The sequence below is a fragment of the Montipora foliosa genome, chromosome 4 (assembly GCF_036669935.1).
Source record: "Montipora foliosa isolate CH-2021 chromosome 4, ASM3666993v2, whole genome shotgun sequence".
NCBI lineage: Eukaryota > Metazoa > Cnidaria > Anthozoa > Scleractinia > Acroporidae > Montipora > Montipora foliosa.
Genome location: NC_090872.1, coordinates 32,968,447 through 32,989,096, shown reverse-complemented (window position 1 = coordinate 32,989,096; position 20,650 = coordinate 32,968,447). Strand labels below are relative to the sequence as shown.

Here is a 20,650-nt window from a genome sequence, read left to right as displayed (position 1 = left end):
GATCGAATCCAATACCACGATAAAAAACACGACAACATTGAAAACAATTTTGCAAAAACAAGCAAATGAGAACGTTGTTTGACGACTATCGTGGAACTGTGGCTATGTTCTATTTCGTATTAATTGTATCGCGGAGGATGTTTTTAAGAAGTAAACATTAAAATGTGGTTTTAAAATGTGGAGCTCAGCGAGTCTTCAGTGTCTCTAGGAGTTAGCGTATATTCCCCACAAAAACTCCAATTTCAGTCTGAAATTCTCTTAATTCGAAAAACAAACAAAGATGTCCCTTTCGTAGCTTCCATATGTTCCATATTTTTTTGACTAATTTCCACCATAAATGAAGGAAAGATGCCAACCATTCGAATATAACATTACGGGAGAATAACGACAAAAATTGAAACCAAAAAATTTGGAAAAAAAAAAAGACACCCCGACCCGACCTCGGCACCGGCCCCGCGTTTTGGCTAATACCCTCGTGGAATCTTCTCTTTTCCATCTTCTTGTGACTAGGTAAAGCATTCAATGATCTCTTACGTACAAGTCGTGAAGTATATCATAACTGAAAGGCCTTTTCTTCTCTTCAAGATAACCTAAGGTAAACTGACATGATATTTTGCGGGTTTCCCTTCGATGCATGTTATGTCACTTGTTGTGAATCGCTCTCCTTTTTTTTGCAATTCTGTTTGAGCGATTAAAGTTGGGCAAGTTATTGGACTAAATGCGCCTTGCGTTTCGAGAATTAAATGTTGCTGCACTTTCAGGAACAGGCTTCGTGGTAGCAAATAAAAGCCCCTGAACAGGTTTCACGACGGGAAAATAAGTGCAATTGTAAGCGTCAACGCGCTTGGGAATAAATTTTAATCTCTTCGAAAATAAAAAAAAAGGTACGTATTGCGTCCGCAAAAAAAAACCCTTTAATTCGAAATTGCTTCGTAATCTATTCATGAATTCGACGCCCGTAAAAGATATTATTAAACTTCAAGTCCTGTGATTGTTGTCCCACTCTTAATTTATCATTTTTTCCCATTATTCTTGTTTACAATTCTATCGTTATTATTTTTCGCTGATTCCACGCTTAAGAGATTCCTCATTTAATAGGTTCCCGGTACTTCATCCCTGGTTATATAAGACTTTCCCATTGATTCCTCGAATTTCCATTCCCTAAAGTTACTCGTTATCTCCACGATTTTGTGAAACTGTGCTTATTTCATCTTTATTTTATTCGTTTCTGTCCCTGTTCCAAAACTACACATTCATACAAAAGGCCCTTCTCGAATTTCTCGTCATCATTCGAAATTTATATAACCTGCCGTAGTTGGCAAAAGGTCCCTATCGACTGTTACCATAGCATACCTCGTTCAAAGTAAGAATTTACTTTTCATTAAGTCTAATACCGTTCCTGTACAAGGTGTAATACTGAACAGCGATGGAAAAGCAAAAACGATTTAATGCAAAATATTTACTTTTATCGCGCAGCTGAAGTCGACTCATAAAATAATATATGGACCAAACAACAGATTCTTCAGTGGCAGCCAATTTGTGCCCTTCGCATAAGTTCTTTTATTGGTTTCATTATTAAAGACTTCAGTTTGTTTAAACAAATTATGATCCGATTAATTTTGCTCGTCCCTTTCTTTACCTAAGTGTAGCCTCAAGCTCATTTTATTCAAACAAATACGTTTTCAGATTTAGATGAACCCAGAGAGTGTTTGAATTAAAAAACAGAATAACCACCTTTTGTTTTGGCTCACATCCATAGCGGAGAGAACAAGTTCCTCTGAATGATCAACGCTTATACAAAGTTGATGAACAAGGTAAGCGCGGGAAGAAATCGGCAGACAAAAAAAATTCAAATAATGCGAAAAGGCAGTTGGTAGAGTAATGCACCCACAATAGATGCCCGGCTTATGATATTTAAGCAAATTGAAATGATCATTTTCCTAAACGCACGAAAGGAAAAGGGATGTCTCACAAAAAAAACATGAGAAACAAGTTTCAAAATCTTGCTCAAATCTTTGGTCATAAACGCAGTAAAATGGTCAAGGAAACGGTCCAGTTACTTATAATATATATATATATATATATATATATATATATATATATATATATATATATATATATATATATATATATATATAAACTATGCTGGAAATCCAACTTTGTAGTCACAAAGGATACACAACGCTTTGCTACAAATGTTAAGTGATTTGAGTGTGGAAATCAAGAACTAAACCATTTGAATGAGAAACATATTATGAGAGGGAATCGAACCCGCATCCCCCTGGTTATTAGTCGGGTGCGCTAACCACTGCACCATCACGACAACCTTGCTATCAGTGAGGTTATTGGTCAGTAAAATGTTCCAATTATTTGTTATGGTCCTTGTTCTTTTCAACCATGGACATCTGCTTCCGAAAGAAAAAAAAAAGGGATGGAAACTTTCCGATTATTTTTACTTCCTAGCTATTGCTTGTCGCCACTTTACTAGAAGGTACAGGGACGGCAGAGCTTATTTTGTATTGGAGGGGCTAACAAGCAAGCGCTGAAGACGCCAACTTGTAGTGGGTTCTGGGGGAATTCTCCGCCAGAAAATTTTGAAATCTTGAAGCTCGGGAATGCTATTTTCAGCATTCTTATCAAAAAAATAGACGTGGATCAACCATAAAATGACAGATGTTTTACTTCTTATTTGTTACTTGATATATATATAACTACGTATAAAAATAGCCTTACGTATATTCCGGCCTTAAATCTTTTTGTCTTAATGCTTTGCTGATTTTATTTTGTTTTCCCTTCCTTGAGTATGAGTTGCAATGGAATCATGTGTATGCGCTGTAGCGTGTGAACCTCCCCTAGGTTCGTTTCTCTCTACTATGTGTAGATACCCCTTTGTTCCTAACAGAAAACCTGATCCAGTTAATCAAAGAAATATTTGTTTAAACAGTAAAATGAAAAATCAGAGAAAATGAGATTGCAAATTTCATACCTGCGTTTTGGATGCCCACAATTGAATTGGAAACGTTTGGTCACATAACCGCAACGATAAGCTCATAAAAGAACATTGCCTTCTTCTTTGTGGCGTACCATTCGTAAAAGAATACCAAACTTCGCGATGCTTCCGAAATGTCGAAATAGTTCCGTTGGTATGGAATGTTTCCGAAGTTCGAAATGTTTCCCAAGTTGGCAATCCTTTCGCCATGGTTCCAAAATTTCGTAATGGCTCAGTTAATTTCCATGATCCGAGGGAAATTGGGCTAGAGGATGACTGCAGTCTGCTACTTTTCGTTGAAGATCAACCAGCCACCTTGATAAACCTTCCCCTATTTAATTTAAGAGAGTATATTTTGAATATTCTACTGAAACGAATGACGACTCAAGACCTGTGTCACTTAACAAATAAACGCATGATTTGACTTTATTCTCGTATTAAAAAAAACACACCTTAGCTTTCAAGTCTTTTTCTGAATCTCTGCATCCACAATTCAGTTGATGAACTTCAAAAACATAAAAATAAACATATAAAACGTTTAAGCATAAGCTTAGCAGTTGCATTTTACCTGCAACCTCAGGAAACCGTGAACAGCCAAAATAAGAAAGAGGATAATCGAACTTAATTAATTAACCCTTTGGATAGCGTAAGTGGTTTCGTTAAGACGTATCCACTTGATAGTGATTTATCAGGCGGATAGCGCTATCCATCGTTTGAACAACTGGAACCTGGTTGCACCCTTTCACTGATAAACAAAGAATAGAAGTTTTCCAATACATAGACCGATTTGGCTAAATCAATGTTGTACCCAATTCAAATCTCTTAGGGTTAAGAGGGGGTGGGTGGCTCTTAACTACCAAACTGTTGCTATAGACCCTTTCAAATAATCATTTTTCGATTGTGTTCTATTCAACATTTCTTCGTCTGGTTCGACTCACAACCATTTTTGGTAAATCACGTGCCCAAGGCAAGCAAAACCTTTAGGAAGCCACCTATCTGATACATGGCACAACCTAACAGGCAGATCCGAGGCCCGAGTCAAATCTTTAAAAGCAGCGTCACTCGTTTCTACCACTGACAAGCCTATCCGTTGGGACTAGAATTAAATCGATGCAAAAGCGTGAGGCCAAAAGACGTCCCAAAAGTTCATGCTTACAGTACTGGAAAGACGAAGGTTTTCCACAGTTTTGAAAATTAGCATGCATATTTTTGAAAGCATTGAACGTGACATGGCGTCTTGCAAGAGCCGAAGACGCGAGCTACCTAAGGGTGTCTCGGGGCATGGCCAGGAAATTTAAAAATTGAATACTCAGTGTTTCTGGAACTCCAAAACCAGTTTCTCAGGCAAGGCTGGAGTTCACTCAAATTCTTTTTTTAAAAGTACAATCCCTTCAAATATTGGCATCAAATTACCAGGCATAGAATGGGAAACCACCGGACGAGATGTCCGGCCTCAAACGAAAAATCAACACCAAGAAACTAAAAATATGTCATCAACACGAACTATTTTCTTGGACGAAAAAATATCTACAGTAGTATGAAGGTCCAAATCTAAAGCCTCATAGAACAAAAGCCATTGCTACATGAATTCTTACTGAAACCACCACCACCATTTTACACTCTCGAATATTATATTTTGTTAAATTGCGTTTGCATTGACTAATGGCAGTTTTTGTCTTCATTATTCAAGGTCCTCCCCTATAGAAAGTTTATATTTTTCAAACACCTTCCTTTTACCTCTATTTTTTCGGGAGACACCTAATTTGCCATCAGGCCTCCCCCCCCCAACACGTTTTGTGGACGCTCTCTAAGGCCCTCCTTTGATACGCTTTTCAAAATATCAGTTCCATTTTTTGTCCAAATAGAAATTCCATTCTAAAGTTTACGAAGAAATAGCCGCCTTTCTTTCCTTTCCTTTCCTGAGAGTTTTTACATGATTTCCACTAAAACGCACGACAGAGGACTGGGACTAGTTGCGCATAAGCATTCTGATTGAAGTGATACCAGTTTTCATTGAAAAAGTTACTTCATAGAACCATCCATGCAACCTTTTCGTAGGGCTCTAGATCTTTGACTCAAAAGCCTCCTTAGCAACGGTTGTCTTTCTGTGGTTAAGTGCCACCCCCTTAAGGTTCTTTGTGCGTTGCATTTGTATTATAATGTAGCATTCACATTCAAGTGATATTCACCTTTAAATGATATGGATTTCTCCTCCCAAAGGATTTGAATTGGGTACAATATTAAGTTAGCCGAATCGATCTATTGTCATATGAAACAAAGTTGATAATAAACGGTATAACTTATGATTAAAGCAACACTTAATTGTCAGGCATTCATTCCCATTGAGCTGAATCGAATAATGAAAAAGTGTTGCATCCAACTTTGGATTCCTGTCCCGTTTTTTTCTTTGGATGAGCAATTACCTAATCATTGGCAATGCTACTGTATTTTTTTTTTTTCAACGATCCAGTCTCATTGCAAAGTGCAAACTATCCAACAAATAAATGATTAGAGATAGCATGAGAAATCCACAACTGAAATTAAATCCAAGCAGAAAAGGGAAAAATCATCCAACAAGTGAACACACCTCGATGCCAACAGGGGGAGCACTTAAGTACTATTGTCTGTGCTCTACTTCTGACTGGGATTATTATCATTTTGGACAACGTGATTTATGAATTCCCTGGCTTGCAAATAAATGCTAATGTCGTAGTTTTTATCATCACTAAGTGGATCAAAATTTTGTTGAAGAGCAATTGCCACAGTATAATTCAAAACTAAATGATGTAAGCAATATGGATTCCCGATACTTTATTGTCAGGATCTGGAGGAGGCCCATATGGGTCATGAGCATATGTGTCCGAATCAGAAGGCATTTCTTGGTCAAAAACATCTGTCACACCAGCATCGGGAGATTTATAGCCGAGCAGACACCCAGAGGCCCAACGCTGACGAAGAGTTCTGTTCTGTTCATTATGAATGATAACTGAATTTCATTGTAAACCGATCCAAGAGTCTTAAGTGCAAAGCATACATGTCTTTGTCATCGCCAGTATCTAAAAACAAGTAGTTCTCCAAAAATAAGAATATAAATGAAATACGGACACCACACACTCTACAACATCCCTCCAGAGTCTTTCAGTTTGAGTGTTCCGCACATTTGGCCCAGTCAAAAAACTTCCGTGGTTTTCTCTACGAAACCATACCATAAACTCTCCGACAGCTATATGTTTCTCCCCCTATTATCAACCCTAAGACGAGAGTGTTATCCTCATTCAGATGCTGCCAGTTGAAAACAAGGTATTGCCCTGTTGTTATTGTTTACTCTCAGGTACACTATGGCTCTGGAAAAACAATCAACATAGCCAAGGATGTAAAATCGCCAATGCCTCTATTTCATATTAGTATCCATATGTCACAAATAATTAGGGTGTGGAACACTGTATGGCCGACGTAATATTTCTGATGCCCACCTGTTTGCCCTGTTGATGGGACCAACATGAATAATATTCTCCCTTACTCGCCAGTGCTGGATAAATACTCCGCGTTGCTGTAAACCAGCCACGACATTTATAGAGGGCCACAAGTTTATTAGTTACCTCAACTATTCCGTGCCACCCTCATTAAATAAAGTGTATTATTATTTGTTTCATTCGTGCGTGGGAGGGCATTAAGCTCCTCTTGCACCATTGCATCCAAAGTGTTATCTTGAACTGTTGAAAACCGCTCCAAGTCTAAGGAGAACGCCAGCTCTCTCCGCCTGTTGTATGTTGTCTGTCTTGGTACTACAAGGTCGCTGGCAATCTGGGACCAGCTATTAAATTCGCGGCGTAGACACACAAGCTGTTCAGAAGTTATGACGTACCTTGGCCTCCCTGGACCAGATTGCTGCTCGTTTGGTGGCCTAAAGGCATAGCCATGCATCACAGGAAGCTCATACAGCAATGTAGAAATAGCTTTGATTTTTTCCGTAATGTCTGTAGCTCCTGAAGTTCATTTGGAGGCTGTAAATAGACATTGATGAGCAGCACCGTATGTCGCAGTGAACAAAGGATGCGGTTTGCATAAAACTCACAACGCTCTCGGCCCTGCCTTATTTCTACTTCTTGCAGCATAGTTCGAATGGTGTTGAGGAAGCGAACAAGATCATTTTCACCGAAAGTCCTCAAAAAGATATGTACACTGCACTCAAGACCTTCTCGTTGATGCTTTTAACGTTTTCAAAATGCAGTACATTTCCATCCTTGCCATGTGTAACGGCATAAGGGAGTAGATTTTAGTGCAGTAACAGAGTATATGGGTGACAAAGGAGCCCTTTTTTAAAAAAAAAAAGGAAATCGGGGGTCTTGGTATTAGCCTACTCAGCCTGTACTTCTCAATACGACAGAGAGAGCAAAACAATAAACGATGTATTTTTGGAACGATGTCGCTTCTCTAAACTCTATAGGTTACCGTTATTTCTAATCCATGATGTAATTTCAGGCATCTCAAGCATTGATCTTAAGCGAGACCAATATAGCGTGACACAGCTCCTTTAAACTCTTATCAGTGTCATCCGGTTATTGAAGTACGAAGTCCTTTCGCCAACTAGCTCCCTTAAACTGTTATTCGACCAAAATACCCTATAATACGTGCTTAGGCCTAATCCCAATCCCAGGGAAACCTAGGTAAAGGTAAAGGTACACCTTGTTTAACGCTGGAAGGTTCGCCGAATATATATGACCAACTATGACCAACTTGAGAACGCAGCCAAGGAAGAGCAACTTCACCTTGCTTTTTTAAGATTAGTACGTGGATGACTTTCCCGGAGAAAACCAAATTTACCTAGATCGCGGAACACATGTAGTTTAATCGTTCGCATATCGATCGCTTAATTAAGGCATCAACCTTTCATTCTTTGAAAGCCCCCCCCCCCCCCCCCCACACCCTGACTTGACTTCCCACGAACGTGCATTGCACATCCGGGACTTAAATCCACAGTCAGCGTGAAAATTCAAATTCGATCTGGTTGCTCGATAGCTAAACAATAAAGAAAATGACCACAAAAAGGCCGAAGACGCATACGTTTTTAGAGATTGCCTGCTTCGTACTTGTGTTTCGTGGTGGTTATCATACGGCTTTTGTAGATGAGATATTGATGGATTAAATGAGACAATTTTCAAGATCTTACGAATCGCGAATTTAGTCGTTTTTCTCCTCTCAATTTGGTCTATTTTAGGGAAAATACTGTAAGAGGAAAAATTTGGAGCTGAACTTTTCTCCCTTTTAAGTGTCCCTTTATAACGGTTATCATATGGCTTTGAATATTTGTTGTTCAAGGAAGTTTCATGCCAAGTTTTAACGGAAAATGATGGTTACAAGCGGTCGTTCTATTCAACTTTCGAACTCCCCAGCTGACCTTCTTGCCTTCCTGCTCTTCGGAAACAAGAAGAACAATAGAACGAAACAGTTTTGAATTTCCCGGCCGAACATTAATATGTGCTAAGCTCCGCCTCTGCAAACAATCGATGCTATCATGCATTGTAATTGAGGTGCTAAACTGTATCATTTAAAAGTCTCACTTCAAGTAACGCTTTGCGTCAGTTGCAACAAACAATTCGATAAAGTTTTAATACGCGCGCATTCTTCACAGAACTGCAATATGACGTCCGTGCAAGAAATGCAACGCGTTGATCGGGAGCTCTCTTTAGAGCTCATTGAATCCCCGATCAACCCCGCTTTACCCCAGGTTAAGTGCCAGTTTTCCGTTTGACTTTTCGGGCCCGAAAAATGTACGGAGCTTTAAAGAAACAATAGACAAAAATTCCAGTAAGATTTTAAACAACCCAACTGCATAGAGGTTGAAGTTGACCGCCATCTTGCCTCAAGTTTTTTCAGCAGACCTGCGCATATACTCTAGTAAAAACTGGCGAAAAACAGACAGTAAGAAACACTTCCGGTACGGTTTGTTTTTCATTGCCCGCGGTAACCGTTTCTTGATCGCGCATGATAATGGCTAACCGGGAGAAAATCTCATCCTCTGTAATACCGAGTTGAATGAAATAAAATTGACTGTTGTCTGTTCTCCGTTTCCTCTCCAAGGGACCCGATGGTTCTCTTATCGAAATTTTCTGCCGACTCTGATACAAAAAAGGTCTAGCATGGAAGTCAGAAACCTCTTGCCCTTACCAATGTGTCATTGCCGAGAGGCACAAAACATAACGATTTATCAATCGCACTGACTAGTACCGAAACAATGTGGAGAAATTGAGGTTGCAAAAAAGCCCTTCAATAGCCATTTTACTATTGAGTAATTTTTTAATCTTTTAATGTGGCCATTACTTTTCCGCATAAATATTCACGATAAGAAAAGCTGGGGAGAAGAGAAATAAAGGGAAATTTGAAACATCGGGGGACACATTGTTGGTCATTGGCTTTTATTGGAGTTGGACATTGTTGGTCATTGGACCGCAACTGTAACTTTTTATGTTATGTCGAAACAAATCGAAATTTGAATAATTATCCCTACAAAAATGCAAACATATTCCCATAGGACTGAACAGGAGAATTACAGGAGAATGGGTTTTATTGACACGCAAAAACTGGCAGGGTTTAGCGGATAAACCCCGCCATTGTGTGCAGTTGGGTTAGAAAAAAGTGTCCTTGACATTCGGATGTTCTTCTCTGCCCATCTCGTCAAGCTTATTCAACGTTACGAGTCTCTCTTCGTTGAAAAAATCTTAATAATGAAACGATCGAGAAGTTTAACAAAGTGAGTTCATTATTAAGACCTGGTTTCAAAGTGCTTAGTACGCATGAAGCTATTTCAGGTAACGCTTAGATTTTAGTTACCTTTTGTTACCAAAAGTTGTGAAATTTTTTGCACGAACTTGTCAAAAGTTGTTTTCAATAGCAAGAGTAGCCTAATTAGGGCTCTATTGTTAACTTTGTCACACCTTGATATTCGCATATGTCTTCTGAACAGTTTGACTGACAGCCGTAGAATTCACCGAAGAGAAACCGAAAGACCGAAATATTCACAAAGAAATTAATTATGCCGCACATCCGAAAATCATGCACTGCAAGTAGATGTCGCCAAATAGCATTCTGCGCGATGTGGGCAAAATACCATGCCCCTCCTCTTCTCAATTAACTCCAAGACGATCAGTCGCAAAATTAAAAATATATTAGGAATATCATTTATTAATTTATATTTAATATTTATCAATTTAATGATAATCAAAATTAATAATAATAATAATAATAATAATAATAATAATAATAATATGAATGTGTGAAAGAGAAATGGATACATGAAATGTTTCATGGGAAAGCTAATGGAAGGTGTGAGGATGGCTGGAACACTGGAAACACCCAGCGAGCTGTTGAATTTATAAAGGAAAAAGGGGCCTCTAGTTGGCTCAGCGTTATACCTTTAAAAGAAATGAACTTCACTCTTAACAAGAGGGAGTTTAGGGCCGCAATTAAGTTGAGATATGGTTGGGAACTCAATGACATCCCAACGATGTGCGTCTGCGGGGACTTGTCTGACGCTGAGGAACCACTCAAGGAGACCCAAACAAGGAGGCCCGGTAGTGATGAGTCTCTATGCTGTCAGTTTACAACCATTAATTGCTCAACTGCAAACCTCTAGCTCTGCTAAACAATGCTGGTTTGCAGACGACGCTACAGGGAGTGGTACACTGGAAAATATGATGCGATGGTGGGACGAAATATCTTCTAGCGGACCTGCTTTTGGGTATTTCCCGAATGCTAAAAAGTGCTGGCTAATTACAAAACCCGAAAAGGAAGAGGAAGCGAGAGCGGTCTTTGGAGCGACAGCAATTAACATTACTACGGAGGGACTCAAACCAGGTTAACTCAAGACAAGTGGGCGACCGCAGTCGAAGCAACCCGAAGACTACTTTTTCAATGCTTCTACCATGACTTGCGGCATCTAACGCAACTCATGGCAGGGGTGGGCGCAACCCCTATCCCGTTGTATACACAACTTGTCCCCAGTAGTACTGGTACTCATTTTACCCACCACGAATGGATAGAAAGCTGAGTGAACTTTGGAGCGTACGGCAATGGTTATCACTAGATGGTCATCCATCCAGGAACTAACCCAGTCCAACGGGGCTTAACATTGGACGCCATTCGGAGAACAATGCCAGCTCATTAAGCCAATCGTACACCCCTAAACATAAACGAAGCTTCATTTTTCGCACGCTTTCTGTCGCTCGACGCGGCTACACGGCCATACTACATCAACTATAGTTCTTACACAGTCAACGCTTGTGTTTTCAAGCACCTAAACAATGTGTAAATGTTGGTCTGCCGTATTTTGCCGATTCTTGTTCCAAGTCAAGCTGGCGTGTTTTAATGAAATACATCAAAATGTGAATGATCTCGTTTTCAGAGATGAAGTGGAATAAAGTACATCAGTAAAACCCTTTTTTGACCTTGAACTGACCAAGGATTTTTTATGGTTTCTATTTGTAGCGTGATTCCTACTATTCGCTGGGTATTGACGGTTGACTCTGAGATGGCTTTTTTCCTTTCCATTCGCTCGCTGAGGGTGTCCTTGTTTTCTTTTAAAACTCATGCGGTTCAAGAAAAATTCATTACCAAACTGGTGAATTCCAAAGTAAACTTCACTCGAAAAACCGATATCAGCCTCATGGCTTCGTGATTCATGCGATATTGGTTTTTAGCGTAAAACGTACCATGGAAGTCACTAGTTAGGCAATGAATTTTTCTATAGAAGAAGGCAAAGAAAATGACTTAATTATTAAAACAGAAACCAGCAACATCAAAACGTGGACAATTCAAAACTTTTTATTTTCACTAACCCGACAGGCAGTGAGAATAAATAACCAGGGAGCTCTGCTTTTAGGCTTGGCTAAATCTATATATTACAAATGGTACGTTAGCAGTGTAAAAATACAACGTAACTTTCTAAAATATCTTGACGTTATAAAAAATAGGCGTGAAAAAGTGCCACGTATGGTGCTACTTACAAGTAAGCATGCGTAATTGCTAGCAGCAATGACTCATCCTAGTACATATTCTCGTCACCAGAGCCTTGGATCGACCCAAGGCTCTGGGAAACTCTATGCAGGAGAAAATGCGCCGTAGGGTTCTTATAGCCAAAAACCAGCTATTGGAACCTTACGGCGCCTGCTCACTCCTCGCGCTAGCATGAATGCACCAATTAGAGACGCTTTTGATTGTTTTTCACGAAAACCAATGAGAAGACACTTTGTTTCATGGTTCCCCAGAGCTCTTTTCTCGCTCAGTCAAGAGAAGAGCTCTGGGGTCGAGATTGATCCTAGCAGAGTGCTCAATTTCGACCTTAAAGCAAAAGCTTTGTAATTCCAAAGAGCTATATCTAACTGCAGACAGTACTGTTTCGGCCTTCTGGGCTTCATCACTGCAGTGCTGATGTCTAGGTTGGAGGTTAAGCTTAAGTGTGAAACTTGATTTTCGCAAAACAGTGCTCAATACATAGAAGTAGAGCGAAGTATATATTGAAGAAAAAAACAAGTAAAACCACAATTTCATCCCTACAAGCCTGTTTCGTGGTCGCCCACTCATCGGGAGATTTAATGAGAATAAACTTTACCGTCGCTTATATACAATATAATTTGTCTAATTTATGCAGCCCGAAATTGACAGTTTAGTTGTCGTGTAGGAGGGCTTCGTTTCTGTGGCGGCAACAAGACACGAGTTCACTACGTTTGTTTAGTGTTAATAGTTCGGGTCTGGGGATGATTATAATTTGTTCTTTGAGGCAGAGGTTACATCTTTTGCTTGAGCTGTTGTACGGCGAGTGCGACGAGAGAATGCGCCAGGAAATAAAGTGTTTGATGTTTTTTGTCTTTGAGGGTCCAGATATGCTTGCTGAGTTCAGTAAAGTTTCTGTCTTTAGCGTGGCGGAATGATGCGGTGTGGTTTCCGTATCTTGTTTTGAAGTCGCTCTCTGTGAGTCCGATGTACGTTTCTGTCGTGTTTCTGTCTTTGCGTGTAACGGTGGCTTGGTAGATCACTGATGATTGCAGGCAGTTTCCGTCGAGCGGGCATGTGTTCTTTTGTCGGCTGTCGGTTCTTTTGCGCGAAAACGACGCAAGAAATTATGCGCAGCAGGGTAGCGCAATGCAAAACCAGGGAATCAACTTAAGTGAAATTTACTGTGCAATTCATCAGTTAGGCAATGAATTTTTCTTCAATCGCATGAGTTTTAAAAGAAAACAAGCAAGTTATCAGCAAGATGACGAAATAGGAAAAATGTCATTTCAGAATCAACTGTCAAAAGCTGGAAAAGCCAGCAATACGAATCACGCTAAAATTAGAAATCAAAGACGTATTAGCTCGTGATTTGACAGGTCGTTCGGAGACTTTGTCAGTTCAAGGTCCAAAAGGAGTTTTATTAATGTACTTTATTCCACTTTATCTCTGAGAACGAGAGCATTTACATTTTGATGTATTTCATTGAAACACGCTTGCTTGGCTTGGAACAAGAATCGGCAAAATACAGCAACTATAAGAAACTCAGAATTAACTTACCTGTACCTGCTTCAAACAAACTTCTAAAAGCACAAGCTAGTGATTTATCCTTAAATTGACGAAAACTCATTGCGATTACGTGTTTATAACACAAGGGCAACATTTTCGTGTCACTGTCGAGGCACATCGAAAAACAGTTGGGCAAATGGAGTAAAAAAGTACATTCACTGTTATTTTAGAGCAAAAGAAACAAACAAATCAACCATTTCTTTATGTCCAAAAAGAGAGCAGATAACTGTTATTTAATAAACCCCTGTCAAAGAAAAAAAAAGAAAAAAGAAAAAAAACCACCCGTTAAATAAAATACCTTTGCCGCGTGGAAAAGCGATTTGTGATAATTCTTTAACTGCCGTATCTTTAAAATTAATTGAGCGTAACGAATAGTACTGCGCGGCACAAAGCTTTTAGAGTGAAAAATGTTTTGGATTCATTTAAAGTAGTGTGAAGTTATACTTATATATTTATTAGTGTGCAATAAAACGCATTGAATAGAACCCGCGTCCCCCTGGTTACTAGTCGGGTGTACTAACCACTGCATCATCACGACAACCCTGCTGGCAACAGGACCATTAGTGAAGTTACTAGTTAGCTCGGATGATCCGATGTACGTCCTGTTCCTGAATTTTAAACACCGGGGAACCCCGTGGCTAGCCAGTAACTTCACTGATGACCCTCTTGCCAGCAGGGTTGTTGTAATGGTGCAGTGGTTAGCACACCCGACTAGTAACCAGGGGGACGCGGGTTCGATTCCCACTCACGGTATAACATGTTTTTCATTCAAAATGGATCAGTTAATAGTTTGCTGTCGCTATTTGTACACTCACCACTTAACATTTGAATAGCAAAGCGTTGTGTATCCATCGGATCCTACTAGCTTGCGACTACATCGTTGGATTTCCATTAAAAAAATATATATATTTGTATATAACTAACTGCAGACAGTGCTGTTTCGGCCTTCAAGGCCTCATCAATGTAGTGCTGACGTCTAGGACAGTGGTTAATCTTAAAAATCCACCCCAAATATCCCACACATGTGATACATCTAAGCCATGCCAGAGTGCTGAAACTGGCGAGCTAGTGAGCATGCTAGCGGCAATTACTCATCCTGGTAGGGTGTTCAATTTGAACATGAAAGCGAAAGCTTATAAGCTTTGTAATGCCAAAGAGCTATATATCTCAAGGTTGAACTAATCAATAAGACATCACTTTTTCTGTGACTCTGAAAATCACGCTTAAGCGATCACCAGACAGACTTTGACTTATTGATTAGTTAAACCTTCAGTTATACTACGCTCTGCTAATAGCATCAAGCACTCTACCGCAAGGATAGACTATACTCAAGATTTATATATATATATATATATATATATATATATATATTATTTAAAAGGGATAATTTTTACACCAATATAATGCAATCAAAAATACATGTCACTGTGCTCGTTTAGGAGTAAAACACCAACGCACCTGTCTATCTCGATTATCGTAGATCGAAACAACAAAATTGGCCATGTCCTCGGAAAGTGCGCTTATTCGCAAAGAGTTATGGGTCATTCACAACTTCTATCACATGTTTTGAGAACTGTTTTAGTGTGTATGATCGACTTACGCCATATTTACAATGTTGCAAATTGGACCAATTTATAAATATTTACTCACCATTTACGCAGTACAGGATGCGCAGTGCAATACTAAGGAATCACCATTTCCCTAAAGAAATCAGGCAGTGCCCGACGAGGTATCGGAAAGAAAAACTACCTCACCTGATTTCCTAAACTCTGGGAAAACATTCTTGGCCCCTTTAGGAAACATCAGAACTGGAATAGGATTCAAGACACTATGCTATTAAAGAGATAACTAGCAAAAACTGATCAATTTTATAACATTTTACAGGTATAAATCAAACTGATCATGTCCGAATCAAGTAACACTGGAGTTGCCATAGTAACAGTATTATACGCTATGACGATGCTTATGTCTCTCCTGGGAAACTCTTTTCTCATCTACATCGTCTGGAAGGAACCCTGGACGCAATCACTGACGAGCTTCATGTTTGTGAATATGGCGGTTGCTGATCTACTGGTCACGGTGTTAATGATGCCTGTCAACGTCAATGAAATGAATAATGAGTTCAACTGGGCGATACATGGCACATTTGGTGATATCACATGCAGGACAATTCAATATATTGCCAAAGTAACAATAGTGGCCTCAATTTTAAGCCTGACGGTCATGGCCATTGATCGGTTCTACCTGGTGAACTTCCCCTTGGAAAGTCGTATTGCCTGGTTTAGAAAATCCAAATACATCTCTCCCTTAATATGGATTCTCTCAATGGGCTTGATGTTCATCATGCCAGTCATCTATTATTTTGATGCTGAAAAATCTGAGTGCGTGGTGACGCATTTGGGAGATGCAAGTGTCACTTTTCGGGGCGTTTTCCTTTATCTTTTCCTGATTACTTATTTTCTTCCTCTGGTTGCAATATCAATCCTTTATGGCATAACTTCTTATAAAATATGGTTTAGAAGACCTCCTACTGAAATACTAACTGCAGTTCAACAAAAACGAGACATAATTAACAAGAAAAATGTAGTTCGCATGCTTGTCATAATCGTTGTTGTGTTCTGTCTTTGCTGGCTCCCCGCGCAGTTGCTGAATATTTTCAATGCAGTAACCGTATTCAGTGTTCCAGTGCCTGTACCAAACATTGTTCTGTATCTCGTCATCTGGTTGGGCAACGCAAACAGCGCTATCAATCCGTGGTTGTATATTTGCTTAAGCTCCAAAATGAAAAGGGCGTTTTTGCAGATGTTAGGCATAACGACCCGTCCACGAATAAAGAAAAGAGCAACGAAAACCACAAAATTAAGCCAGGATCCCAGTATTCCTTTGGACTGAACAAACGTAATTGGAACTGTCCAGGAACATTTTTTCCAGAAATGCAGGAGATAAGGTGCAAGTGTCCCTTTAAGGGGGGTGGCTCTTAACTACCAAAATGTTGCTATGGACCTCTTCAAATAATCATTCCTCGAAACCATTTGATTCTGCAGTTACCATTTTCTGTCAAGCGTGTTGTATTTAACATTTCTTTGTCTGGTTCAACTCACAACCATATTTGGTAATCACGTGAATAAAAGAGAAAATGCCTAAAAACCCAGCAAGTTAACTATATTTTTCCAAAAAAATTGACGCAACTGTACATCTGTAGCATGGGTTTGAAAATAAAGTAATTTCCCAAAAGCATTATGACGCCATAAGGCCCTTGTTTGATACACTTTTGAAAACATTGGTTCCATTTGTTGTCCAAATAGAAATTCCATGCTGCAGTCTACGAAAAATGATGGGACGGTTCTTATTCGGTGAAAACAAAAAGGCTTCTTCCTTTCATTTCCGGACAGTTTTTACATGTTTTTCAATGAAAAGCACGGCAGAGGACTGGGACTAGTTTCGCACGAGCATTCTGATTGAAGTGATATCATATTTCCATTGAAAAAGTTACTTCATAGAACCATCCATGCAACCTTTTTGTAGGGCTCTTTGACCAAAAGCTTCCTTGGCAACCATTGTCTTTCTGTTATTAAGGGCCACCCGCCTTCAGTCTAAGTATTTTCTACCCGTTTTAGCAATAAGATAAGTGTAAGGTTATTTTCTAGTGAGGCTAAATGCAACTATTTATATTCACTATAGGACTTGGGTTTAAGCTAGGGAAGACTTTATCACGTTAATTGTCCGTATTCCTACCCTACGAGCAGAGTCTCTTTCCATCTTCTTACATAAGTCGGGAAGGGGAAAGTAGTCTCTGCTCGCCGCCTCCACATTCTTTGACTTGCCGCTCATCCAAAGAATTGGATGAGTCAGTCAAGTTTCGACTTGTCAAACCTGTTTTTTTTTTTAATTTTTGCGCATGATCAATCGCCACGCATCATCAATGTTTTGACATTTACAACAGCGTGGCAATTTTAACTGTTAGAATTCCCATGAGTTTTTCCTATGTGCCGGTTACAGAAACTAGTCTGACAGAAACCCATGAATGTTTCAGGAAAAAAAAATAAAATGGCATTTTAAGAGTATGGCCTATCTTGAGTTTCCAATGAAATGATTCCTTGATTGTCGTGTGTTTGCGAGAGTTGTTGGAAAATATCCCGACTGTTTGTTTTCGTTTTGTGGTTTTGTGGCTACTGGTCACACGTGACTGACACCGAATACATTAAAATTTTTTACGCATGCTCAACACAAAATTTGCAGGCGGCGAGCAGAGGCTACTTTCCTCTTTCCGACTTATCTAGGAAGATCGAAAGAGACTCTGCTCGCAGGGTACAGTATTCCCGGACTAGAGTGATGTTGAAGTTAGGGAGAAGAGCAAGGGGATACTTTGTGACGTTTATCAAAATAGCCGTGGACCTAATTAACTGCACTTGTGGACACGTCTGCGTTAATTTACATGTAAAAACGTCTAAGTAATTACAAAAAAGAAAAAGCTACAATATTTAATTGTCTTATTATTATAGGATTCTTGCAGCCCCATGTGGATGCGTGAAAATTCCTACAAGCGCGTGGATTCCTGCAAATTCCTACAAGCACAATAATTGTTCATTACCAGGATATTGGTTTATAAACCTATTAGACACAAAGGAAAGACTATCCCGAATTTTAGCAATCTCCTCTGCTCGCTAAGTTACTCGTGGAGATAGGCGACAGAAAGCAGCAGGTGTCAACGCTGCCCCATGACGTCACTATCAAACAACCGTGTAGTGGCTCTGATTGGTTACCGTGCTAACTTATTCATGTGACTGGCGAGCCATTGAATTTAATTGCCAGAGTTCGTGCGTTTAAGATGGCGGAATCTATGTCGTCTGCTTACTTGAATTCTTGTAAGTCCTCGGTATTTTATTGGTATTTCCCTATATCGTATAGCGATCCGTGGTCTCCGAAATCAATTTCATGCAAGTCTGACACTTTATCTTTTGGAATTTTCAATATTTGCGAGGCCACGACCACGCGTGTTTTGAAAAAAATAAGTAAATAAATAAATAAATTATGACATTTGATTCGTCACGTCAACGGACAGCATTAACGCCTGCTGCATTCAGAAGCCTATCTCCCCCTAGTGACTTAGCGAGTGGAGAAGGCGGCTGAAACCCAGGTTAGGATAGGATAGGATAGGATCATAATAAGACAGGTTAATAAACTTTATTTATACACGGTAATTTCATCATACTTACACAAGAAATCTTTTCTTCTTAAAAGCAGTGTGACAGTCGAATGTAAGTTTAATATAAAATTGAATTGCAGTACGCACTAAATGACTTAAATAGTTGTTGTCAGAGCAAACTTAAATGTTTTGATTTTTGTCTTTAGAACAATCACGGAAGGCAAGTTATACTTTTTAGTGACCTGGCATTGTGTTTGAAATAGACGCCCCTGTGAAAGCAAATTGGTTTCTAAACAAAGAGGTGCAAGCAACTGGGTTTAAATCAGAATTTCTTAGTTTAAACATTTTAGGTGCCAACTGCTCGGTTAACATATCCACCATGAGCCTAATTCACACGGAAGCCATATTGGCCATAGACAATAGATTTCGTACGCCAAGCCTCGAGTTGAAATGTCTGGGATCGAGTTTCGGTGGGCAAAACAAAAGCTTTCAATCCCGCGGGACTCAACATGGCCACCGTGTGATTAAGGTTCATAGACCTCTTTCATAATGGAGGCCAAAAAAATGCTCTTTTGTTTTAATGGTAATAAGCCTTTTTAACCTCGATGTGTAGAGATCAACACTCGCATTTGCAAAGCCGTTAACACATTTAGACACCTTCGTGATTCAGTGGGAGATGAGTGGCATCAAGATGTCTACAAAATTGAAGATGTAGAAGGCTAATGTGGTACCCACTCTACTGTATGCTAGTGAGACATGGGCAGTCCATGAGCACCATGCCAGAAATTGAATCGCTTCCACCTGCTAACTGCCTTCAAGTGCCTTCACAAGATCCTACACATCACCTGGCAGGACAAAATTCCAGACATTCAAGTACTTGTAGTCCATGGGCAAGGAAACGAAGAGAAAAGAAAGAGTATGCTTTTGATGAACTTTTGCACAGTTGTCCCAGGCGCAAATGTCGTAATTTAGATAGGAAGTAATTAGAGTGTGATAGACATTGAGCAGTAAACGTCTTGGTCCATAATGTCTCAGTTTTGCAATAACTCCAATTAATTTGTTAACTTTATGACAAATGTGGTCAATATGTTATTTCCATGTCAAGTCACGACAAGGTATGATATTTCCATTACAAGGTATTTAACATTGTAAAGGTATTGGTTGCAGAGATAAAATTTTAACTGAGTAACAAAAGCCATTATCTTCTGGCGGAGCCGGAAAGTAACAAAGTTTGACATTTTAATATTGAGAGTCAACTTATTGGCTTTAAGGTATTCATGGACCTTTGCAAGTTCCAAGTTAATAGTTATTTCAAGAACACGTAGGTTTTCATCAGCATACATTAGGGTTGTATCATCGGCAAACAGGTAAAAGGAGAATTTGTTATTGATATAGAGAAGGAATAAGAGGGGCCAAGGACAGAGTCTTGAGGAACTCCACGTCGGACGACTTTTTTATCAGGATAAGTCAATATTGATCTCAAGGTCCAAGGTATCAGAATAGTGCTCACAGCATTAGGGATTTCGGATGCCAATTTATCTCCAATGTTTGCAAAATGATTTTTCAAAATGTTACCAATCCTCTTTGGGTCACTACACAAAACCGAATTTTCACTGGACAGTACACTAACTTTGAGAGTTTTGTACCTTGGCGACACAAGATTCAGTTCTTGGGTCAAAGCACTGAGTGACCGCGTACACCGAATTTGCACTCCTAAAAAAATTAAAACCGAGCTCAAGCTAATAAGGAGGTTTTGGGGTGCAGGGATGGCGCAGTACTGAGAGCACTTGCCTCCCACCAATGTGGCCCGGGTTCGATTCCCAGACTTGGCGTCATATGTGGGTTGAGTGTGTTGGTTCTCTACTCTGCACCGAGAGGTTTTCTCCGGGTAATCCGCTTTCCCCTCTCCTCAAACACCAAATTTGATTTGATTTGCGTTAACTTGTTAATTTCAATTT

At 39.5% G+C, this 20,650-nt stretch overlaps 1 protein-coding gene and 1 pseudogene across 4 annotated transcripts in view; one reads left to right on the top strand and one right to left on the bottom strand.

Annotated features, from left to right (window-relative positions):
• The window catches only part of LOC138000655 (QRFP-like peptide receptor), a 21,588-nt gene extending 1,693 nt beyond the window's left edge, over window positions 1-19,895 (top strand). The window contains exons 2-5 of one of the 4 annotated variants that reach the window (XM_068847214.1): window positions 511-595; window positions 762-884; window positions 1,760-1,814; window positions 15,431-19,895. In XM_068847214.1, the coding sequence (XP_068703315.1) occupies window positions 15,449-16,438 (990 nt within the window). In that variant the 5' untranslated portion in view covers window positions 511-595; window positions 762-884; window positions 1,760-1,814; window positions 15,431-15,448 and the 3' untranslated portion in view covers window positions 16,439-19,895. Of the gene's footprint in view, window positions 1-510; window positions 596-761; window positions 885-1,689; window positions 1,815-15,430 lie in introns of those variants that run through there. The other 3 variants (XM_068847215.1, XM_068847216.1, XM_068847217.1) reach the window with 3 other exon arrangements.
• LOC138001228 (uncharacterized) lies at window positions 5,836-6,569 on the bottom strand (annotated as a pseudogene).
• Window positions 19,896-20,650: the final 755 nt, after the last annotated feature.